General features: G+C 39.2%; 1 protein-coding gene across 13 annotated transcripts in view; it reads right to left on the minus strand.

The window, feature by feature from the left end:
* Window positions 1-21,903, minus strand: part of ERBIN (erbb2 interacting protein) — a 122,724-nt gene that overhangs the window by 62,186 nt on the left and 38,635 nt on the right. For 11 of the 13 annotated variants that reach the window (XM_040579408.1, XM_040579407.1, XM_040579410.1 and 8 more), the window contains exons 2-4: window positions 14,436-14,492; window positions 5,801-5,998; window positions 1,420-1,537 (exon numbers count right to left, since the gene is read on the minus strand). In XM_040579408.1, coding sequence (XP_040435342.1) covers window positions 1,420-1,537; window positions 5,801-5,989 — 307 coding nt within the window. In that variant the 5' untranslated portion in view covers window positions 5,990-5,998; window positions 14,436-14,492. Of the gene's footprint in view, window positions 1-1,419; window positions 1,538-5,800; window positions 5,999-12,346; window positions 12,418-14,435; window positions 14,493-21,903 lie in introns of all 13 variants that reach the window. The other 2 variants (XM_040579411.1, XM_040579412.1) reach the window with 1 other exon arrangement.

A 21,903-nucleotide genomic window follows, 5' to 3' on the forward strand; every position in this document is an offset into this window, starting at 1 on the left:
GGCTAGCACATTGTTCAGCTATTGCCTCATTAAATTCCCTATAAGCCTCAGAGCAACAAGTGCTCTTTCAGCAGCTCTCCGAAGGCTTAGCTAAAGGTTATGTCATTTTGAACATTCAAGTAACTCTCTAGCTGGTAAGTGACCAGCTGCCTACTGAGGTACATAAGCTAAGGAATTTGCCAGTACTAGAACTCAAATGCCCTTTTGCTGCCTTTAAGTCTTCTGCATTGAGAACTTGTGTTGGAAACAGTTAATCCTTTCAACAGTTCAGCCTAGAACAAAAAGATGATTCTTTCTCTGTTGTTTGTCACTATGAAGTTTAAGGCCAGCGTTTTTTTAAGAAAGACTATTAATCCACTTGTACCAGGAACACAGCAGTGACAATCAGGTCAATTTATCACACTCAATGCTGCACTCATTAGGCAGAAATAATAAAGTAACAGTTTAAGTACAGATAGGGCTACATTGGATAATGAAGGAGAATACCATAACCTAAACAACTAGAATACTTCCTTAATAAAGCAGAACTTAACTTTGTGGAATCATAATTAGCTAGCTGTCCAAATAAAACAGTGAATTTAGTATGATAAAATCTTTGACATATTTATGTAATTCTTATTTTCACATACGATTTCAAGGAGAGGTCCTCTTACTTCACTTTGAATTGGTAAGACTACTATATTCTCATCAGTTAGCATGAATGAACTTTTTTTCCTCTCTCAAATAAGCCACACAACTAAGTCTGATGACAATACAAGTTATTTCAATTTTCTCACAGTTGCACACATCTGCCAGCTTGCCAAAGCAGCACCATTAATAAAATGCCACATATATAATACTTGGCTGACAGTGCTTCATAATTTATAAAAGGCTGACTCACACAGAATGATGGATTTGTAACAAGTCAGACAAGTGAAACAGTCATTGTCCATAGATACTTTCCCCCATGTGACAGAGGTTACCATCCCCCACAGAGGACAGCACAGCTGCCAAGTCCTACTACAATTTTCAGACAGCTCATTGAAATAAACTGAAAACAATTTCCTATGAAACAAAGTATAGCAATAGAATCCAGCAAAATTTTACAAATTCATGTGCAAACTCTTCAATATAGTGAAACATGAGGAAAGCCACTAAACTAAAATAAATTTGAACATATGTATTTTGAGAGAATATGAAATACTTCACAATATCAGTTTTCAGTAATTAATCTCAAAGTGCAAACCAATCAATTTGAGAGATAATTAAATACCACAACCAGACCATAAAAGAACATATTTTATGTTAACTAGTGATTTAGAGTAATAATTTTAAATTTACAAGCTGTGTAGCTTGCAGAAATTATACTTTCACTAGTGTCTTTGTACAGTCAGTGGTGGTTTGCCTTTTAGTTACCCCAATATAAGTGAAATGACTTACCATTCTTGCTGACATCCAGTTCCCTGAGATTAATGAGATTTGCAATGGATGCTGGCAATGTGGTTAGATCATTGTCTGGCAAACTCAGCTTGTGCAGAGACTGGCAGTTAAAAAGTTGCTGTTGAAACAGAGAAAAAAGTGAATGCGATTTTCTCTTAGTTTCCTCTGTATCACTTTTGGGTTTAAACCCTATAAACCTCTGACCTCACAGCTTGAAGGCCGGACTATTTAGAGTCTTTGATTACAAAAAAAAATTAACTAGTTTTGTTCAAAATTGACTAAGTTTACAATGCTCAGGAAAGCAGAACACTACCAGCTGCCACAACAAGCCAGCAGCTATGCTTAACGCTTCCTACAAATTCCTTCCAGTACCTCAGAAATTGTGACCTGTAGTCCCAGAAACATCACAAAATATTTTCCATAATAGATGTGCCATGTGATACCCCACTGGTAATTCAATTTTCTTCAAAAAAATAATAAATTCATAGATGCATTTTTTAAATTCAAATAATTCTGTAACAGTATTTGAGTAGGTATTGATACTCTCTATCAATGTTTAAATTTCATTGTTATATCCTACAATATTTTTTTCCTTTCTATGTTTCCTAGCTCAAGTACACAAAAATCCAACAAAATTATGATGAAAACTAGGACAGTCTGATCTAAGGACATAGAAAACTGTATAATCTCTTCTGTATACATGCATTATAATTTGTATCGAATATAAAGCTCAGAGCCAGATCTCTTCCTACATACAACGTACCTTAAGGTTCTTACCCAAAAACTTTACAAATTGACAAAATAGGGCGAGTAGTACTAGTGTGATGGAAGAAAACTCCTCAAATTATATGTAGAAAGCTTATAGGTAGTACAAAACATATCTCTAAGAAAAATGGTTGAAAAGGTTCATCTGAACAAATTTATGACAAATACTCCTTTCCCAAACATTTTGGATAAGATCATTCATAAATACCTGGATTAGTGTTCTTATCTTTTGGAATTCCGAGAAAAGATCACACAAACCCAGGAAGCATTCTATGACTAAAAACATTTATCCCGATCAACATCATAGGAATGGGCTTAGTTCATTCAAAATGCCTTGGTTCTTTCTCAATTATGAGGCCATTACTTCAGCCACAGGCTGCTGGAATAAGCCCCATTCACATAACGTTTTCATATACCACCCCAGAACAAAAGTAGACATAAATCAGCAAGATTGACAGTTCAAGGAATGAGCTTTAACTTGCCTACTGATGTTTTCAATTCCTCAGAAACGTGCACCTGTTAGAACTAGTTGATACCATTAAGGCTTTGAAGAGTTAGAAGTTACTTAGCATACTATAAGCAAAGGAGAACTTTGATGAGCCCATATGTTTTGGAGCCATTCCCTTATTTCAGTACTTCAAGCAAGAATATATACTTAAAACTCGTCCCTGAAAACATTAATCTTGGACTCTTGGAATCATTAGAAATTTCACAGATCAGGCAGGCAAAAACAAATGCAGCACAAATAATTGCCAAGTCCCTAAAGGAAAATGGGGAGGAGGGGAGTTTTACATGGTGTTGACTTTGTAGATGTTCCTTTTGTTGTTGTTCTTTTTTAATGTTTGCATATTCAGTGATTCAGTAGGCCATCATTACTGTTAGTAAACACCAGAAGTCATATAATTAAGGACTATTTTACTGCAGAACTTCAGTTTCTCCCGTACAGCAAAGTGAGAAGGAAAACTACAACTGCCACAGTTTCTACTTCTCAGCTCAAATGAACACCGTGGCAGCTGGGATAAACAGGGTACCTTTTCCAATGTGATTTAGCACACAAGATAAAAGCATTTCAAATGCCTTGTCACTTTTGAAAAACTGGGATTACACACCTTACACACAGCACTTTGTGTAAAGCAAAGTCCTTCTCTACCACCATCTTTCTCTCCACTGCAGTTTGCTCATGCTGTGCCCTTGTCCAGTTCACTAAATTAAGGAGCTATACTATAAGAGCTGATTCTTGAAGTGTGCTGGAATTCTGAGAAGATTGGAGGCAATTAAGGAGAGAAAAAAAAAAAAAAAAAGCCACACACACTGACAGGCTATTCGAGCGACGAGGCTGACAAGACATCCCCAAACCAGTAGTGTTGTGGCATACAAAGGGCAGCAGACGCTAAAACAGGGATAAAAGCACACCACCAGGGACAAAAAGGAGAGGGGAAGATCGGGAATGTCTTAACCAGGCTTCAGAAAGCTGGAGACAGCCTAATAAGTACCGCACCCTTCATCTGAGATGGCTTAATTAGAAGCCTTTTTCAGTTAAAGGACTAAAAAGCTTGGGTGAGGGAGAAGGCATACTCAGCTTGAAACCCTGGCTCCAAATGGACTAGCATCACTTCAAATGTTACAGGCCTTCCCTTACAGGTACTCTGGATAGTTTTAAGATTACAATTTCTGTCAAATGATTAAATGAAACACTTTTACTATGTCTTCACTACTCCCAGATCTCTCTGCTTGTTTCCTTTACAGTGTTTGAGTTTATATGTGTGTGGGGGTTGTTTTGAAAATGGAAAGGGTTGTAAAAAATGATGACCAAAATAACTTAAAAGGTGAAAAAAATGCTTAGTTTCTCAAAAATAAGCCTATAAGGATGACTTATTATAATGTATGAACACATTAACATGAAACAAGTGTAGACTATTACAGGTCCCTGCAGTTCAGCGAAGAAAAGCAAAAAGGAAAACTAATGTTCAAGCAGTCTTTTTAATTGCATGGATAATTTAATCTTTGACTAGACCAAGGCAAGTGGTAGACTGCCCACTTCAACTTACCTATGTATTAAAACTCGATTTCATATAGTAACTGGCTAATGAAATCAAATGGTATGTAACAAAAAGTAAGACAAAATGACCTAATCGCCTAAACAGTCTAAAACATCAACATGCATCCATTCATCACTTCAGTACAGTCTTTCTTATTCTTTTAATACTACTAAAAGGGATTTTTTAGAGAGAAAGAGAAAGGCTTAGTCCTTATGATTTGGGAAATAGGAATTTAATGGAAGAAGAGTGCAGAAAATGTCTTTTTTTTTCCCCCCTAAGAAAAGTGATTTATTCTGGTTTCTTAAGCATTTGATTTTACTCTTCTCCAATAAAAAATGAGAGTAATTAAGTTCTGAATCATCTGAAAACACCCTCAATGGCTTACACAAAGTCTTTTAATGCAAACTACTAAAACCTAAAGTAACCAGCTCTAGAATAAAGAAATACCTGCTTGGGAAGGGACAAAAATAAAATAGTGCAAGTTCTAAAAGATAACCAACTTTGACAAAATGTCTAGTTTTAAGTTACACATAACTAGTTCTATTCAACATCTACATAGAAATTTTCATTGATGGCTTCTCAGGAGCATTTAAGTTCAGATTTTCAAAACCACTCAGCTGGTTTAAGTCAGCTTTACTGGAATTCAGGGCTTCTGATAAAACAATTTCAGGACAGTAACTTGGCAGTTATTTCCTTAGTGGTTTCATTTATCTTTCAAAAAAATCTAACCAGCAAAACCCAAAGCGGTTATAGCAAACTTTCCAAAAAATCTAACAAGAGCATTCTACAGTTGTCCTGCCTGACAGTAAAGATTTGCACACAATTGTGACAAAACAATTTTAAATATTACATCTGTCATCTAACTACTAAGTTTTTAATACCACCACAATAAAATCTAGTAATGGAAACAAGTTTATTGCAATGACCACTTTCTACTTCTCAAAAGTCTCACTGGCAAAAATTTTCACTTTTCTCTAATATATGGCTAATTCAGCATGCAGTTTGTCTTCAGATTTCAGAACAAACAACTAATATTAACTTCTATAATAAAGATCTAATCAAAGTGGCATACCAGCTCTTTAGTTTTTGAATTTAAGTAATCTGAAGCACTTCAGAAAGTCTTGAGTCACATACTGAAGAAGAAAGCAGGACTTCAAGTGAATATATACTTTGGATTGTAGCTACCTTTTGCGGGCACAAGATCTGAAGACGTTAATCTTGCTTCTTCTAATATTCCTGTGTTATCACAGATTCAAAATAATGCCGCAGCTCATTGAATACAGTTAAGTCAGTTTGAACAGATACCACCACAGAAATAACGTAGCCAGCCTCTTCTACTATGTACCTCACTTGGGCTGGATCAGCTGCTTAAGCAGTTTCATCCCAATTCATATAGCAAACAAGTCAAACTGGAATGCAGGAACATTCCTTCTACCAGGGCTGCTTCTTCTCGGACCAACATTTACTTTAAAATATTTGGCAAACTGCAGCCTAAAAGCTGGATCGGGAAGCTAGACACCATCAGCTTCTGCAATGCTAATGAAGTAACAGAGTTAAAAGAAAACGACCCAACATACCTTTGGAAGCTCTTCAATCTGATTAGCATCTAAATAGAGTTCTTCCAAGGTCTTTTCAAAAGTAAAAATCTCCTTAGGCACCTGTTCCAGGCTGCAGTGAGAATAATCAAGCGTAGTGACTGTTTCCTCCTCTCCACGCAGACAGCGGCATGGCACCAGCCGCACAAACAAATTCCGCTTTGTTGTCATTTTCAGGCACTGCAAAACAGAAACTGGTCAACTGAAAAACCAAGACAACTTAACTACTCACTGGGCAGCTTCTCAAACTTCCACTGCCTGCTATGTACTTGAAAGATGTGTCTACGTATCTGCATGAGTGTGTATACACACGTATGAGAGAGAGGCAGGAGAAAGTACCTCTTTTAAACTCAACAGATCCGTAGCAGCATTAAATGTGGTTAGAACACCTACAGATCCCAGAAGACGAAGCCAAAATTTAGCCTGTAATTTGTCACCTGCTAACACAACCTTACATTGCAGACAAGCAGAGAATATTGAAGCAGCAGTTATGAAGTGTCAATTGAGTTTTTACAACATAGCTTATCCCTACTTTTACAAAGGTTACTGAGATGATATTTTGCTAAATATAATAAAATCCACCCTCTACAGAGCAATAAAATGTAGCTATAGGAAAGCTAAATATTTTTTTTTGGTGATGCGTGAGATTAAATTTAGTGTACCTAAATGAGGGATTTGAAATTAAAAGACAGAACACAACAGAAAGAACCAGCATTGTTTCTACCAGCTGTCCTATCTACAGTTTAAAAGGAAAGGTTTCCAAGTGCACAGATGAAGAAGTGACTTCTTTTGGCAACTCCAGTTTGGAAAACTTCAGCATATTTTGCTGTGCACACTGAAACTAAGGAAACTCCACCTTGCTATGGAAACTCACCTTTCTCCCTTTAAACTCAATCATCACTACAACAATTCCCTCTGCTCTCGATGGCTTCTACAATATCGCTGCTCAGCAGGAGACAGCAAACCTAAACGGTGCAAACTGACTAGCTGATGGCATACACCAGCCATGTTCTGCCTCTCTTCTCAGCAAAAGCACAAGTTTAGGGTTCTTTCCTCTAACTAGCAATGATTTTTCACAAAATTCAGAAAAAACGATCTTCAAAATGTCACCTCAAGTTTCAAGTATGGCTGGAATCAGATGACAGTCTTAAACAATTTTTCAGGAAGGACCAACACGCGCAGACAGACAACACTATCGTGTAAGCTTCATTTCCTCAGGAAATTGGTCTAAAAAATACACACTTTTCCAAAACAGCACTGTGTATTTATTTTCTCAATCAAACTGCCAACACACCAAATTAAAATAGGCTTTTTTTTAATCTGCATTTGTTTTGGAATTGCAGAAATTGTATTTCAACTTCTGGATTTGTGACAGGAAACTTTCTTTTCCAAAGGCCAAAAAAGTCCTTCAGACACATTCAGCAGACTGCACTTCAACTTTCAGACATTATGTTAGTAATACAGGAAGAAAATAAAATACCATGGTCACTACACTACATGAAGTCACAGGCTGCACAACCCCTCTTCTAACTAAAAAAAAATTCACGTACTTAGATTTTCTTCTATGAACAGCTAGCTTGCCAAGTACTTCACAGTATGTTTAATTTACACAACAGGTCAAGGGACTGCCATACATTAGTGTTTTCACTAAACAGAAGTCAGATTCTACATCTATTTAATAAAAAGACAGAAAAAACCTACATTAGAATAGCGAGATGTCAAGACTTTCTTTTTTAATAGTGCTTCCATGTTGCTAGGATTTTGTTACAATGTTGACTATCAGAACACTTCACACTTCCCATAAAACTACAGCCAAGTTACTTAAAAAGTGATCTAAAAATACAAATATTTAACTATGTTGCAATGCAAAGAGTTTAGAAACTTCAAATTCCACACCGGGGATTTCCACAGAATGGGAAAGTCCGCAAAAGAGACAGCATAACCTCCTTCTGCTTCTTCCACAGGGACAGGCTCCAGCATGACATCCTCCTGCCACCCACAGTCAGATGCCAAAGATGCCATGGAAGCTGATATGCTCACTGGGTCAGAGCTACCCACACCTTCTCCAAGCCTCAGAGGCCACACGTGAAGACACAAGAGGCATTCCACAGCCAACATTAACCAACGAAAAAGCCTTTTGCAAAACTAATTAGTGTCTCACTTTGTTACTGTTTCAGAGATCTGCAGAGCTGTGGAAAGACACCCAACTTCAGAAAGAAGCACCAACAGCAGTCTCTTCAAACAGGAGCATGAACAGAAGAACGTATGCCTTGGGAACAACAGGGACTGTAAGCGAAGATTGTACCTGTGAGCTGATTGCCACACATCTGGCAGGGGAAGGCACACCTACATAAGACTAGCTACAGCCATAAGCAAGTTCACTTTGTCCAGTCATTTCATCTTCTGACAATTACACTTCAGTTTCCAGAATATTAAAAAGTTCACTACATGGTTCATATAAATAACAAAGTAAGGTACTGTTTTTCACTCAAAACCCTTAAAAAGAGCATATGTTATTACATTGTTTGTTCCCTCTTTTTCACAAAAACGTGAAATATGTGGCTGTTCTCTTCACATCTAGTCTTACTTGCTCAAGTCTCAAAAGTTTCTGGAGCAACAACACTCATGAGGCCTAACAATGAAAAACACCCATATCCACTTTTGCTAACTTACTCCTTTACTTTGTAAGAGAGATCTTGAGTTTTTGGGAGACAGTAGGGAGGAAGGTCTTTTTAAAAGATTGCATGCATTCACAGCACTTAAACATGGATAAAGGCTGCAGGGGCACAGGCTGCCTCACCATGGGCTTCCCCACGGGCTGCAGGGGAATCTCTGCTCAGGCCCCTGGAGCACCTCCTGCCCTCCTTCTGCACTGACCTGGGGGTCTGCAGGGTTGTTGCTCTCACACAGTCTCACTCCTCTTTCCTGGATGCTGTAGTGCAGCAGTTTTTTACTCTTTTCTTAAATATGTTATCACAGAGGTACTATCAAGATCGCTGACTGACAGCTTTGGCCAGTAGTGGGTCCACCTCACAGCTGGCTGGAACTGGCTCCATCTGACATAGGGGCAGCTTCTGGCAGCTCCTCACAGACTGCATACCTGCAGGCCCCCAGGTACCAAAACCTTACCACTACACCCAATCCAATCTATAAATGGCGAAACATTTTTACTGAATAACATTACAGGAAGCAGAAAAGCAAAGCATTCATTTGAAACACCATGACCAATGAAAGAAAGTAAGATCAGCAGCAAGCCCGGATACACACTAAGTATTAATCCAGAGGAGACAGCATCACCCAGTGAACCATCACTCCTTCCTGGAACTCTGCTGATTCCCTGCACAACCCCATCATCCAAGCTTCTGACAGCCCAAAAGCACCTGCAGATCTGCCAGAACCCCATGGGACACTTTTGTTTAACCACATGTCTACCCACATTTCAATGAGCATTAAAAAAATAAATCAAAACACCAAAAAAAACCTCACCACAATGTTAAAACACAGCCCCCAAGTATCACATTTCTCTGAAAACTCTGAACTCAGGCTTGTTGCAAGTAGAATTTAAGTTCATAGTATTTCGTTCCTAATCTCTGTTAACTTGCGCTAAAAGCAATCGTTTCACTGTACCATTAGTCCCTTAAATTTCCTGTCTGATGCTAACAGGATGTGACTGCTCATGCTCTAAGCTGGTGAAAGCACTTCCCCCCCATCCCCCCAAGGCTTTCAAAAGGGTGTTTACCAGTTACATCAGCAGCAAAGCTGAAAATGAAACCAGCTATGAGATGTTTATACAGAAAGGCATGAACAACTAGGCACAGAAGTATCTGCTCAGGCTCTCCACTGTCTATGAAGAAGTGCAGAACTATGGAGCTGAGGACATGTAAACACAAGAAAGGGAAATACTGGGTCAGGAAGCACATACCTAATATGTAACCTGACAAACAGAACAAGGCTGACAGAAGTCCCAACACACTCCTGTTAAAACAATGAATTATAGGGGGAGAAAAAGAAAAAAATATTCATTATGAATGTTATTTAATCCACTAAAAAAACCAAAGCACAGAAGAGTTGATTACTTCCTCTACATTAAAAAAATCAGTAGGAAATTAAGCGTATTATACTGGATATGAAAACATGAACCAGTCTGCCTTTGGAGATGTTAAACACTTTTCTATTCCTATAGCAGCAACATGCACTGCAAGACACAGGCTATTTGGCTTGCTCATGCAAGATGCTGTATTGTGAAAACTCACAGCACAATTTATATTAATCTCTTTTGGCTAACAGCAGCACTACTCCTCAAGAATTTGGGGAAACTGTAAACATCTTAGTAGTTCAGGGAATGCACAACATCCTCAGCTCTTACAGTGAAGTAAGAACACCATCATCCTTCATTCTTTAATCTCAGAAATGACTTGGCACCTCTTGCTCATCAACAGATCACGTAAAGAAGCTGGCGGGCAGTGGTAAGGGCTGTTTCAGGCTTCTAAAATCAATCCAATCTTCTTGGATGGGATGTGGCAAGGTCTTAATTTAACAGACAGCTACCAGCACCTTGCAAATCCCAACTTGGAACTTTGTTTCTCTGCAATTCTTTTCCTTGTGGTTTTAGGAGAGGAAAGCGTGACTCAAACCTGATGGGCACTGACAAGGAGCTGAAGCACGAAAAGACAGCACATACTGTGAAGAGACTGCCTCCTAAGTGCCGTGGTATTGTCTGGTTGAGGTGTGGAAACCTCGTTGGGTGACAATGTCAAGTTAAGGTATTATCACCTCCTCCTCCCTCTCATCCAAGCTATTTCTCTTCTAGAAAAAAAAAATTTGCAAAACTGGATCGGTTATGTCATTCATTTTACTGAATGAGACTGGCAGACACTCAGGTCAGTACAAACCAATGAACCGCAGTGCCGCACTCTGGGGGAGACAACAAGTGGTAGGAAATAACAGGGGATTTTGGAACCATTTCACCATTTTAAAATGTGAAGCTATAGTCTGAGCCTTCCCACTCCCAATACAAAAACAATGCTCAACTGCATCCATGGCTGGATGTCCTCATGCAGACCGGGAACACTGAAAAACAAGCTGTACTTGCTCACATACAACATTCAGATCAAAAGAAATAAAAGGCATTACTTATGAAACAACAATGGTGAATGGTAACAACAGGAGGAGGAATATGTTAGTAAATACAGTAAATAATAAACAGTTGTTAAATGCAAAAATACGAAGGATGCTTGACACATCTTTTGAGAAAGAAATCCATTTTGCTTTTAGTGATTCAACAGCTGCTAGGATATAAGCAAAACCAGTGATACTCTATTCCTAAGCCTGCTGAAATACAAAACTCAAAGCTGGTAACAAAACTCAAAGCTTCTCTCCAGGTTAAACTACTTTCTAAGCTCTCGATGCCTGTTTACAAAACCCACAAAGAAACAAAAGCGCACACACCCCCAAGGACCAAAGCAGCACAATAATTTCACACAACTTCCAGAAGAGCAATGCCAGGTATGAATTCTGGAGGTGTTTGGTTAAATTACCTGGGTTTTGTATTCTATGAAGTAAATACCAAGCAGATTTCAAATCACTACTTCTATTTTGTTTTGCATTAAAATATTCAGAAATCCTTTACACAATTAAGATCTGAAGTTCTTCAACTTATTTTATAAAGCCTCTTTACTTAGTTCTAATGGTGTTGATGGTATTAATAACATATTCTTGGCTCAACACAGCATTCTCCTGCTTTACTGAAACTACATACTCTCTAACCAGATATTTGTTGCAACAGTTATTTTCCAGCTTAGAAATTTAGCTAAACTGCCTATGCTACAACAATCCTGAAGAGTTATTATGACAAGTAAACCCCCCCCAGTGTATCAAAAGCAATATTTGTAATATTTATTTCTATTCATTTCTGTAACTGTAAAAAAGCACCAATACAGCAAAGCAGTCAGTACTTGGCCTTATCATGCCAAACCAGACTGATTTTGCCAAAACAATAAAGTATTTTTAAACAGAGAAAAGCCGCAAAAAAACTCTTGGAAAATACCTACAAAACAAAATATTCTACTTCAAGTATAGCCTTTAAATTAAATGCAGTAATCATTAACATTCTAATAATCCTAGACCAGGGCAGTAAGGCACAGGTGTATGACAGTAGATCTATAATTTAAGGCAAAACTCATTATAGAAACATCCTTAAGAAAAAAAAAAAGAATGAAAAAAAATTACAGGTAACATTTATGGTAAAAAATAAATTTTAAGATATCTATACGAAAGAAAATATCATAATTTTCTCTTATTTAAAATATTTATATTGACTTTAATACACACACCTCCCATCATTACACAACCATAGCCCCAATAGTTGCAACTTCGATCTCATACATTTCCTCCCGCTGTTTTACTGAGGCAGCCCTAGAAACTAACTTCCATCTGGACAGCCAGTCTATCCAAGTAAGTGCCACTATAACATTTCATCTTGCAGAATGGTTTCTAATTGTATACCATTAACAATGCTGCCGAGATTACCATTAGATCCGAGCTTCGCTTCTGATGTTCAACTTGATTGCATATTCTTTGGATACATATTTGTAGTGTTACTAAGAAAACATTAAGAGGAATAAATTGAGTTTTAAAATCACTGTGCTTGAGACTCTCCTCCTCAAATCAGAAAAAGCCACATACATTATTCAAGGATATTTACTATGACAAATGGAATTTTGAAGGAAATTGCAGAAGCCCCTCAAACATTCATGGAATATTTTAAAACCAGCTTTTTTAAAAAAAAAAAAGCCATGATGATATTTCTGTATTTCAACACTGATGCTTTCAAATGGCTGAAGAATTCCTTTCCATTCTAGGACTGATAAGTTTGAGTTTGTGTGTCTGTCACTTTTAAGTTAATACATAGCGAGGAATATGAAATATTTATCCCAATAGGACACTGAAGTGAATTCCACCCCCCACTATCAATTGCATCCTGCCCTCCTCCCCCACCCCCAATAAAAAAAGTGGGGTACAATCACAGCTATTTGGTACAGCTAGCTGTACCAAGCTACTTCAGAACTGCTTTGTTTCCAGAATCCACTAATTTATACATTAAATAACTCCATTTTCTTTCACTGTTGCTGTGAAAAAGATCCATCAAAACAAACAGGACAAGTTCCTGACTTTCTATTCAAAGAAAACAATGAAAATTAAATACACAGAGCACCAGACTAAGAGATGGTAAGCCTCTGGAAGAGATATAAAACCATATTAAACTGCTTATGCTTCAGCTTTAGTCCTGTGAGGGATTATGTCTGGATCTACTGTATGAGTAAACGCTCTGTATCACATACTGTCAACATTACTGAAGCAGAAAGGAAGAGATACTGTCTTAATTCTTCCAGTTAAAACAACATAGTCAAAAGAGATGAACCAGCATTGGGAAAGTGAAGGGAGGAGGCATCACTAGTCACTGGCCTATAGCAAGCAACAAACCTGAAGGAGCAGCAAGCACAGCTGAGGCAGTGCTGCAGCAGCAGTTTCCTTGCTCAGTGGAGAATGTGAAAGCACACAGAGCCCACAGCCTTCCAGGCTACACAAAAGGCTGGAAAATGCGAACGTGTGCACATGCTTCTCTGTTCTTTATAGCAATACCAGATAAAATACGCAGAAGATTTTGTATGTTTTAAACTGATATTTTATATCAAGTCTCTAAATTACAGTCACTCAAGTGTTCATATTTATTAGCATTTCCACAATCAGAGCAACACAATAAAATCAGAACAGATGGAAGCGGCTGTCATATGTTGTTGGGTGGTGGTTTTTTGTGGAGGGGATACACAATAACGACTCCTCCACAGAAATTCAGAGAGAAGTTCTGAAGACAAAATATTCTATTTGACATTCTTTCTATTCATGAGCAATACATGCTTCTAGAAATCCTTACAATACGAGGCAAAAGCAACTCAGTGCCATCTGCACTGGCATCATTTAATAAAGAAAAAAGCTGATTCTCAACATGTATTGCTTTTCCATAAAGCTTTGAATAGAAAATTGAACTTTACTAAGCTTCATGTTCTTAAGTATGGTCTCTAGCTAAAGGAAGTTGGTACACCAGTAAGAGAAATGATGATGCGATGTTCGCCTAGGCTTTAGGATCAGCAAACCAGAAAGACAGACAGCAAGAGGCCCAACAAGCATTCAAAGCATTTTTTCAAGCATCTTTTTTCTCCAGGCTTTTCTAAACATGCTTATCTTTCCAGAGAACTAAAAAAAATAATTTATAAAAACAGTATAAAAGCTAAAGCTTCACAAGCTAAAACATTTAATAATGGACATCAAGACATAAAACAGAATTATTTTCCTGCAACTTAGTTTTCCACATATTACCCTTTCTATATATGCACACAATGCTATATAAATACATATCATTCATTTGGCTCTTCCATTCATTTGCCACTTCAACAGATATTTATAACTAAAAATAACTGCCTTCAGAATAACATGAAGATGATGCAGAATAAAATTCTAGTGCTTTGGAGGTGATTATTACAATATATGAACAAAGAAGATAATTTCTATTTTAATATATTGTGCATCTGATCCAGAGGAAAGAAAATAACGTACTTACCACTGTGTTACTTTTTTCTCCCTGCTGCTTCTTCCCTGAGCTTTCAAAGCCAACATTCTGTTTAAGACAAAGGTACAAAAGTTTTAGTCAACACTGTCCCTACTAGGTAATAATAAATCGATATTTCATTGTATTGGATATTTATTTTGCTTTCAGAGTTTTGGGTTTGTTTTTTAAACAGAGAAAACAAATGTGTTTGTACATGGGTATGAAGATATCAGAGAACTTGCAAGACTTAAGACAGTAGAACTTGGATATATACTTTTGGGGGAGATTGTTCTGTGCACATAACATAGTACAAAACATTGCTTTCATCCTGATTTAAATTTTATAGCATTCTGTCTACAAAGTTATTTCACTTCTACTCCATTTTTAATTGCTGTATTAAATCTCTTGTATTGGACATCTCTTACATGCAATTCTGAAGAAAAGAAAAAATGCATCTGAAATTAACAGAACATGGAAAGAGCATGCTTCTGTTTTATTAACTTTAGGACTTTTGTAGAAAGTTGCAACACATTTAATACAGCATTATGAGATCACTGACGCCATCTTCACTGAAGTAGAAAAATTTGAAACAAACAAAAACATCCAGCGCATTCAATTGAACGCATTCAGAGTTACCGGCTGGATCTATAGAAAGGATAAATCTTGTCTCCAACAAAGACAGAAACAGAACATATCTTCAGAGGGATTAAACATTACTATGGTCAGACAGATCATCTAACTGAGTATGAAGTCATGTAGAACAGCTGAGTCTGTGAAAATTGTTCCAGGAGGAACGAAAACCCCTTGGTTTGGGGCAAGAAACAAGCAGCAGTACAATTACAGAACAATGACCTCCTTTGGCAGTCAGGATTGCCACACCAGGACTGGGCTACAACCACCTTTCACATGCTACATGTTATGTTTCCTCATTCAGGAGTCACTGGTGCTAGCTTCTGCATTTGTACCAAACAGACTCCAATGCACTAACCAGCATGAATCTGTTCATTTATTCTCAACAGAAGGACAACATGGGCATGTGAACAGCACGGGGAAGTAACATAGCTAAAGGTAACATTAAAGCCCCAGGTCTTTCAAGCTTCCTACTGAAAAAGAGACTCTTCTCAGTTTATAGTCAGCCTCAGAAATACAAACCAGCAGTGCTCAAGATAACTGAAAAGACAAAAATCAAGACAGCAAGGATCAAACCAGATTCTGAAACCTGGGGTCTTAAGATACAGTCTGTCAAACTGCCATGGCTGCATGCTTCTTTCCTTTCCCATAGCACTTCTAAACTATTTAGTTTTTACAAAAGCTATTCAGAGGCACTGTACACAAGCTCCCGAACAGAAGAAATGCAGGTTTGCAATAGCTCTGCTAGGATAAACAGAATTAATCTAGAGAACACGATAGCACAAGGCTAGATCTGACGACAGGACAGTCAGATGACAGGCGTAAGGTCCAGACTTAGGAGGCAGAGTATTCAGACTAGAAAAATGATCAAAGACACAGCTAGCCCCACAATCATCACAAAAACAATGAACAAAAAGGGATTACTCTTGCATCATTTCCTGACACCTGTTAGGCTGCCTCTGTTGAAATGCCCAAAAGAATAAAATCCAGTGGTAGGGAGCCACTACAAAATAATGAACTGTTTGCAGACTTCCAAACGAAGCACAAGGAACTTATGTGATCCAAATCATCCAAAGGAGGTAATACAGCAGGTGGGATGTGTGCGCATGGGGGCAGGAATACACACCACCACCTGGATACTGCAGGTCACTCTGCTTCGGAGATTAAACAGCTGTACATTGAACAACAGACAGCAGTTACAGAATCAGACAACAACAATGGACTCACTGCAACCAATATAACCTTAACGTCACCCAAAACTGTGACACTAACCTTAACCTGTATCAGAAGAGAACAGCCAAGAGTATGCTCCAACTACAACTGTAAGCACTGATGAGTCTCCAATAGCGTGAACCCCCCAGGCTGCCACACATCCATCATACTGCCAGGTCCAGTTTGCATGAAAGCACAACAAACTCTCAAAGAAAACAGACGTGGGTATTTGGAGGAGCTCAAGGTAACCAGGCACCAGGACCTCGACTAGCTTGGATCACCACTTCCCCACTTGTTTTGCAGAAAGGGTAACAGGTGCTTTAGATGACTAGTGATAAATTACCCTCAGGGTAAAAATACCTAATGAAATCTCATTTACCCCACTCTAGCACATGCTATCAAACATGTCAGACTGAGTCTCCATATCTGTCAGGTTCCTCCAACCAAAAAGGCACAGCAGAAGACTCCTAGCACTCAGCTTGAAGTACGGGGAGTACTTGGGGCAAACTATTATGTGTGCTCATCCTGTTCTTACTCTTCCTTGGGTATAACCAACTGCTGCTAGAAAATGCTTGCCAGATGGACTGCCAGTCTGCTCCAGTACTGCTGTTCTGATCACTTCGCTGTGCCCTGGAGGCTGCTCACATCTCCCAGTACTTCAGTTCCAGCTTACTGGTTTTAGCCTACAGCAGGTGGAAGCAAGAACAGGTAGCCTCAGAAGAACACAGAGAAATAGTCCAAGCAGCCAGGGATCAGGTTAGGAAAACTAAAGCCCTGACAGAATTAAGTCTGGCCAGGGACCTCAAGGGCAACAAGAAACGCTTCTACAGGTACGCTGTTGATAAAAGGAAGACTGAGGAAAATGTGGGCCCTCTCTGGAAGGAAATGGGAGATCTGGTTACCTGCAATAGGAAGCAGGCTGAGGTTCTCAATGATTTTTTTGCCCCAGCCTTCATTGGCAAGTGCTCCAGCCATACCACGCAAGTTGCAGAAGGCTATGGCAGGGACTGGGAGAATGAAGAACCACACACTGCAGGAAATGATCAAGTCTGAGACCATCTAAGGAAGCTGAAGGTGCACAAGTCCATGGGGCCTGATGAGATATATCTGCAGGTCCTAAGGGAAGTGGCAGATGAAGTGGCTAAGCCACTCTCCACCACAATTGAAAAGCCATGGCAGTGTGGTGAAGTTCTTAGTGACTGGAAAAGGGGAAACAAAACCCTCATTTATAAAAGAATGGAAAAAAGGAAAATCCAGGGAACTGGCAAGATCAGGAGCAGATCCTCCTGGAAACTGTGCTAAGGCACATGGAAAATAACAAGGCGACTGGGTACAGCCAACATGGCTTGACTAAGGGCAGGTTGTGCCTGACAAATCTGGAATCTGGTTGCCTTCTATGATGGGGCTACAGTGTTGGTGGATGAGGAAGGAACAAATTATGTCATCTACCTAGACTTGTGCAAAGCTTTTGACGCTGTCCCACATGACATCCTTGTCTCTAAACTGGAAAGACACGGATTTGATGGATGGACCACTCGGTGGAAAAGAAATTGGCTGTATGGTCACACTCAAAGAGTTGTGGTCAATGGCTCAATGTCAAGTGTTGGCTGGTGACAAGTGGCATCCCTCAGGGGTCCATACTGGCACTGACACTGTTCAACATATTTGTGACACAGAGTGGGACTGGGTGCACCCTCAGCAAGTTTGCTAATGACATCAAGCTGTGTGGTGCAGCCAACATGCTGGATGGAAGGGATGCCATCCAAATGGACCTTGACAGGCTTGAGAGGTGGCCCCAAGCAAATCTCATAAAGTTCAACAAGGCCAACTACAAGGTCTGGTACATGTGTTGGGGCAATCCCAAGCACAAATACAGGCTGGGCAAAGAACAGGTTGAGAGCAGCCCTGAGGAGAAAGACTTGGGGGTGCTGGCGGATGAAAAGCTCAACATGGCCCAACAATGCGCATCATCAAAAGAAGCATGGCCAGCAGGTTAAGGGAGGTGATCGTGCCACTTTACTCTTGTGAGACCCCACCTGGAACGCTGCGTTCAGCTCTGGGGTCCCCAACATAAGAAAGGCACAGATCTGTCGGAGCAAGTCCAGAGGAGGACCACAAAGATGATCAGAGGGCTGGAGCCCTCCTCCTACGACCACAGGCTGAGCGCGTTGGAGTTGCTCAGCCTGGAGAAGAGAAGGCTCCAAGAAGAACTTATAGCAGCCCTCCAGCACCTAAAGGGGGCCTACAAGAAAGCTGGAGAGGGATTTTTTATAAGAGCATGTGCTGATGGGACAAGGGGTAATGGTTCTAAACTGAAAGAGAGTAAATTTAGATTAGATGTTATGAAGACATTCGTTACTGTGAGGATGGCGAGACACTGGAACAGGTTGCCCAGAGAAGCTGTGGGTGCCCCATCCCTGGAAGTGTTCAAGGCCAGGCTGGATGGGGCTTGGAGCAACCTGGTCTCATGGAAGGTGTCCCGGCCCATGGCAGGGGGTTGGAACTAGATGATCTTTAAGGTCCCTTCCAACCCAAACCATTCTACGACAACCATATGATTTTCAATGAGTGAGGCCTACAATCGACTCAAACACCTTTCTTACTAGAATTTTCACACAAATACATTTCACCTCAAGTCCTTGTCATTTTTTCAATGCTTATTGGAGGACTTTGAACAGATATTGATGCACCCAGAACACTAGTGGCAAAGTTTCACACAACAGATCAGGAAATACGATTATATTCATCTTACTGAAGTGACAATGAAGAACCTCCAAGCATTTCTTACTTTCCCTGGTCTGTTGTTTTTTTTTTTAAAAAAAAAAAAATCAAAAAAGGAAAGAAAAAGGAGGGTGGGGGAATCACAATACTTATACTTTTTATGTTGGAAATCAGTATCCTAAAAATTGCTTGCTTCGGAGACATTTCAGGCAGCCCTCTGCCTATAACAACCTCCATACAGTGAATTCTTTATGTAATTCCAGGAAAGCATTGCAGAAGCTGTGTTACTTATGCTTGCCCTTAAACATCCACTCACATTCAGTGAGAAACTATGTTTTCCTAAAAAGACTTCAGAATTATCGAGATTGCCCATAGCAGAGACACACATTAAGCAGAAAGAGATCCCATGCTGGAGCACTAAAATCCATCTTGTAAAAGCAAGAATGATTTTAGGGCAATGAGATTAGTTATATTTTTTTCTTTTTGAAATGGAGACCAGGAAGATGAGGGGTTCTGAAGCAAACCAAGGAAGTGCAACTGTAATGCACAATCAGTATCACTGTCCTCAATGAAGCAGGTTTTGCCTGCACAATGATACTTAATAAAAATATTCTGTTTATGGGTGTCAGGGAGGTGTATACAGACGCACATAATCATTTCACACACAACAATAATAAAGAAGTTTACTGTCAGTGATTATTTGCACAATTCTTAATCACAGCCTGCCACATAGGTGAGAAATGCTTGCCTTACAGTAAGCTAGATTTGAAAAAAAGAGTAACATATGATTTTGATTAAGCAAATGAAAGATAAACACAGCTGGAAAAATATTTATCTTTAGATAGCCTACCTTTTGAAATCAAACAGACATTCTGCACAAAGTAGGAAGGTCTGCAGACCACAGAAAGTTTAGTCAAGCTTGGATTCCCACACTGGGGAACCGGGAGGGGTGGGAGGGGAGGACCAGAGAGATACAGAGGATTCAGAGACCTTTCTCAAGCAAGAATGCATTTTGTTTTCCCTGGAAGCAGATCCTGTCACCCTGTCTCAGTTTAGTCACTCATTAGTTTGGTGTCTGAATGAAAAACCAAAGTCAGACATTTAGAGTGAAGAAAAGAAACAATCTCTGCCGCGTGGATTGTCTCACTGACAAAAACCTGACAAGTTTCAGGAGCAGCACTATCTTTACACTGATCTTGGGTGGACAAGTCAATTATGATACACGACCTTAAGTGGCATGAGACTGACCTACTTGAGGATTTGTACCTCCTAGTGCCAATGCTGTTACAGCTGCTGACAACCAGAACCCTTCAACACAGGAAGAGGACAGCTGATGGAGCATTCCCAGTGAGCACATGGAAGATTCACATTCACTTCCAGCATGCCCCAGAATAGCCTGTATTTGGCAACACTGTTGATATACTGCAGGGGACACACAGTCGCGAAGTGTTCTGCCAAGGGATATGGGTATGCCTATCAGCAACAGTGGAATGGAAAAGGCACTGTTACAAGTCTCTGACTGGCTAACTTAGTATCAAAATACAATTTGTACAGCAAGAGTTGCATTGTTTTGCCAGAGGATCTACTATTGTATTGGAGATATTTCTAATTATCTTAAAATTGAATGAAATGTCCAGTGAAATGAAATCTTGTTCATTATTTTCAATACCGTAACAGCACTTTTGGACAAGAGAGTTAAGGAAATACATTAATACCTGCACATATGCAGATAAATCAGAGCTGCTGAATTTTGTTGTCGACTGCTTTCCCTCAGAGAAGCTGGTCAAAGAAGGATCTCCAAGACATAAATGAAGATTTCAAATTTTACCTCTGTTTTTTAAAAGAAACTATTTCCATATTATTTCTCTCACCTGTGTGGATATAGCTGCAAAAACTATCACTGCGTAAGTGTTCTGAGTGCAAAGTGCAGTTTTGCAACAAAATAAGCATACCTAAATTTAGAAAAGCTGCCTGGGCTACAACATCCTCCTTTACAGTAGTGCAACTAGTGCAGAAGTAACCAATAAGGCTGAGTTTGATTTCATCAGTGGAAAATGGCTATAATGCACAGGCATCAGATGGGAGGAGTTTCTCAACTCTTAAAACTGCAAGGAGTCATTTATGAATCGAGATGCCTTGTTTCTCAAAGCATCAGCCTCAGCACATATGCTCTGAAAAGTTCTTCTGTAGTAAGAATGAACTATAGGGTTGCTATTAAGCATAAACAATTTTATCTACAACACCATCAGAAGACCCAGCTGTTGCAGATAAGCAATCATGCCACTACTTTTAATTATCTTTAAACCCAATATTCCCTCTAAAAGCAGCAAGATACATTATTTTCCACTGTCTGCCCCAAGTGATTAGGACTGCAGAATGATGGTGGTTGGAATGACTCTCCAGGTCATATGGTCCAACCCACCAACACCACTACCAAATTAGGGCCAACTTCAACATTAGACCCAACAAAGTCAAACGCTACTTTTCAGTTAAGGTCAATGTCAGTATGTGCAAAAGGAAGCATGTCAGTTGGCTTATTTGGAAACATTTCCAGGGGAGAAAGTTGAAATTTAGTGCTCTTCATGAATGATGGAGATAACTTGTTTCTGTGCCTCTGCTCTAGCAAAATTATCTAGTCTACATAATTGCTATTTGAGGTATTCTTTTTCCAAGTCTTACTAAAGCAGCTGAACAATCCAACATTGATTCAATCATTCATGAATTCATGATATACAATGCTTCATCTCGCAGTATTCCCAGTATCCTTTCCTACTGTGAAAATAAAAGTATCAGGAAAATCCATTTATAGAACCAAGATGGCTTATAGCAATGGACAGAAATTAAACTAGAGAAATCACTGTTTAATTGGAATTTATTTCTATTTTACAGGAGGTAACAAATACATTCACTAAAGTAG

The sequence above is a fragment of the Falco naumanni genome, chromosome Z (assembly GCF_017639655.2).
Source record: "Falco naumanni isolate bFalNau1 chromosome Z, bFalNau1.pat, whole genome shotgun sequence".
Lineage (NCBI taxonomy): Eukaryota > Metazoa > Chordata > Aves > Falconiformes > Falconidae > Falco > Falco naumanni.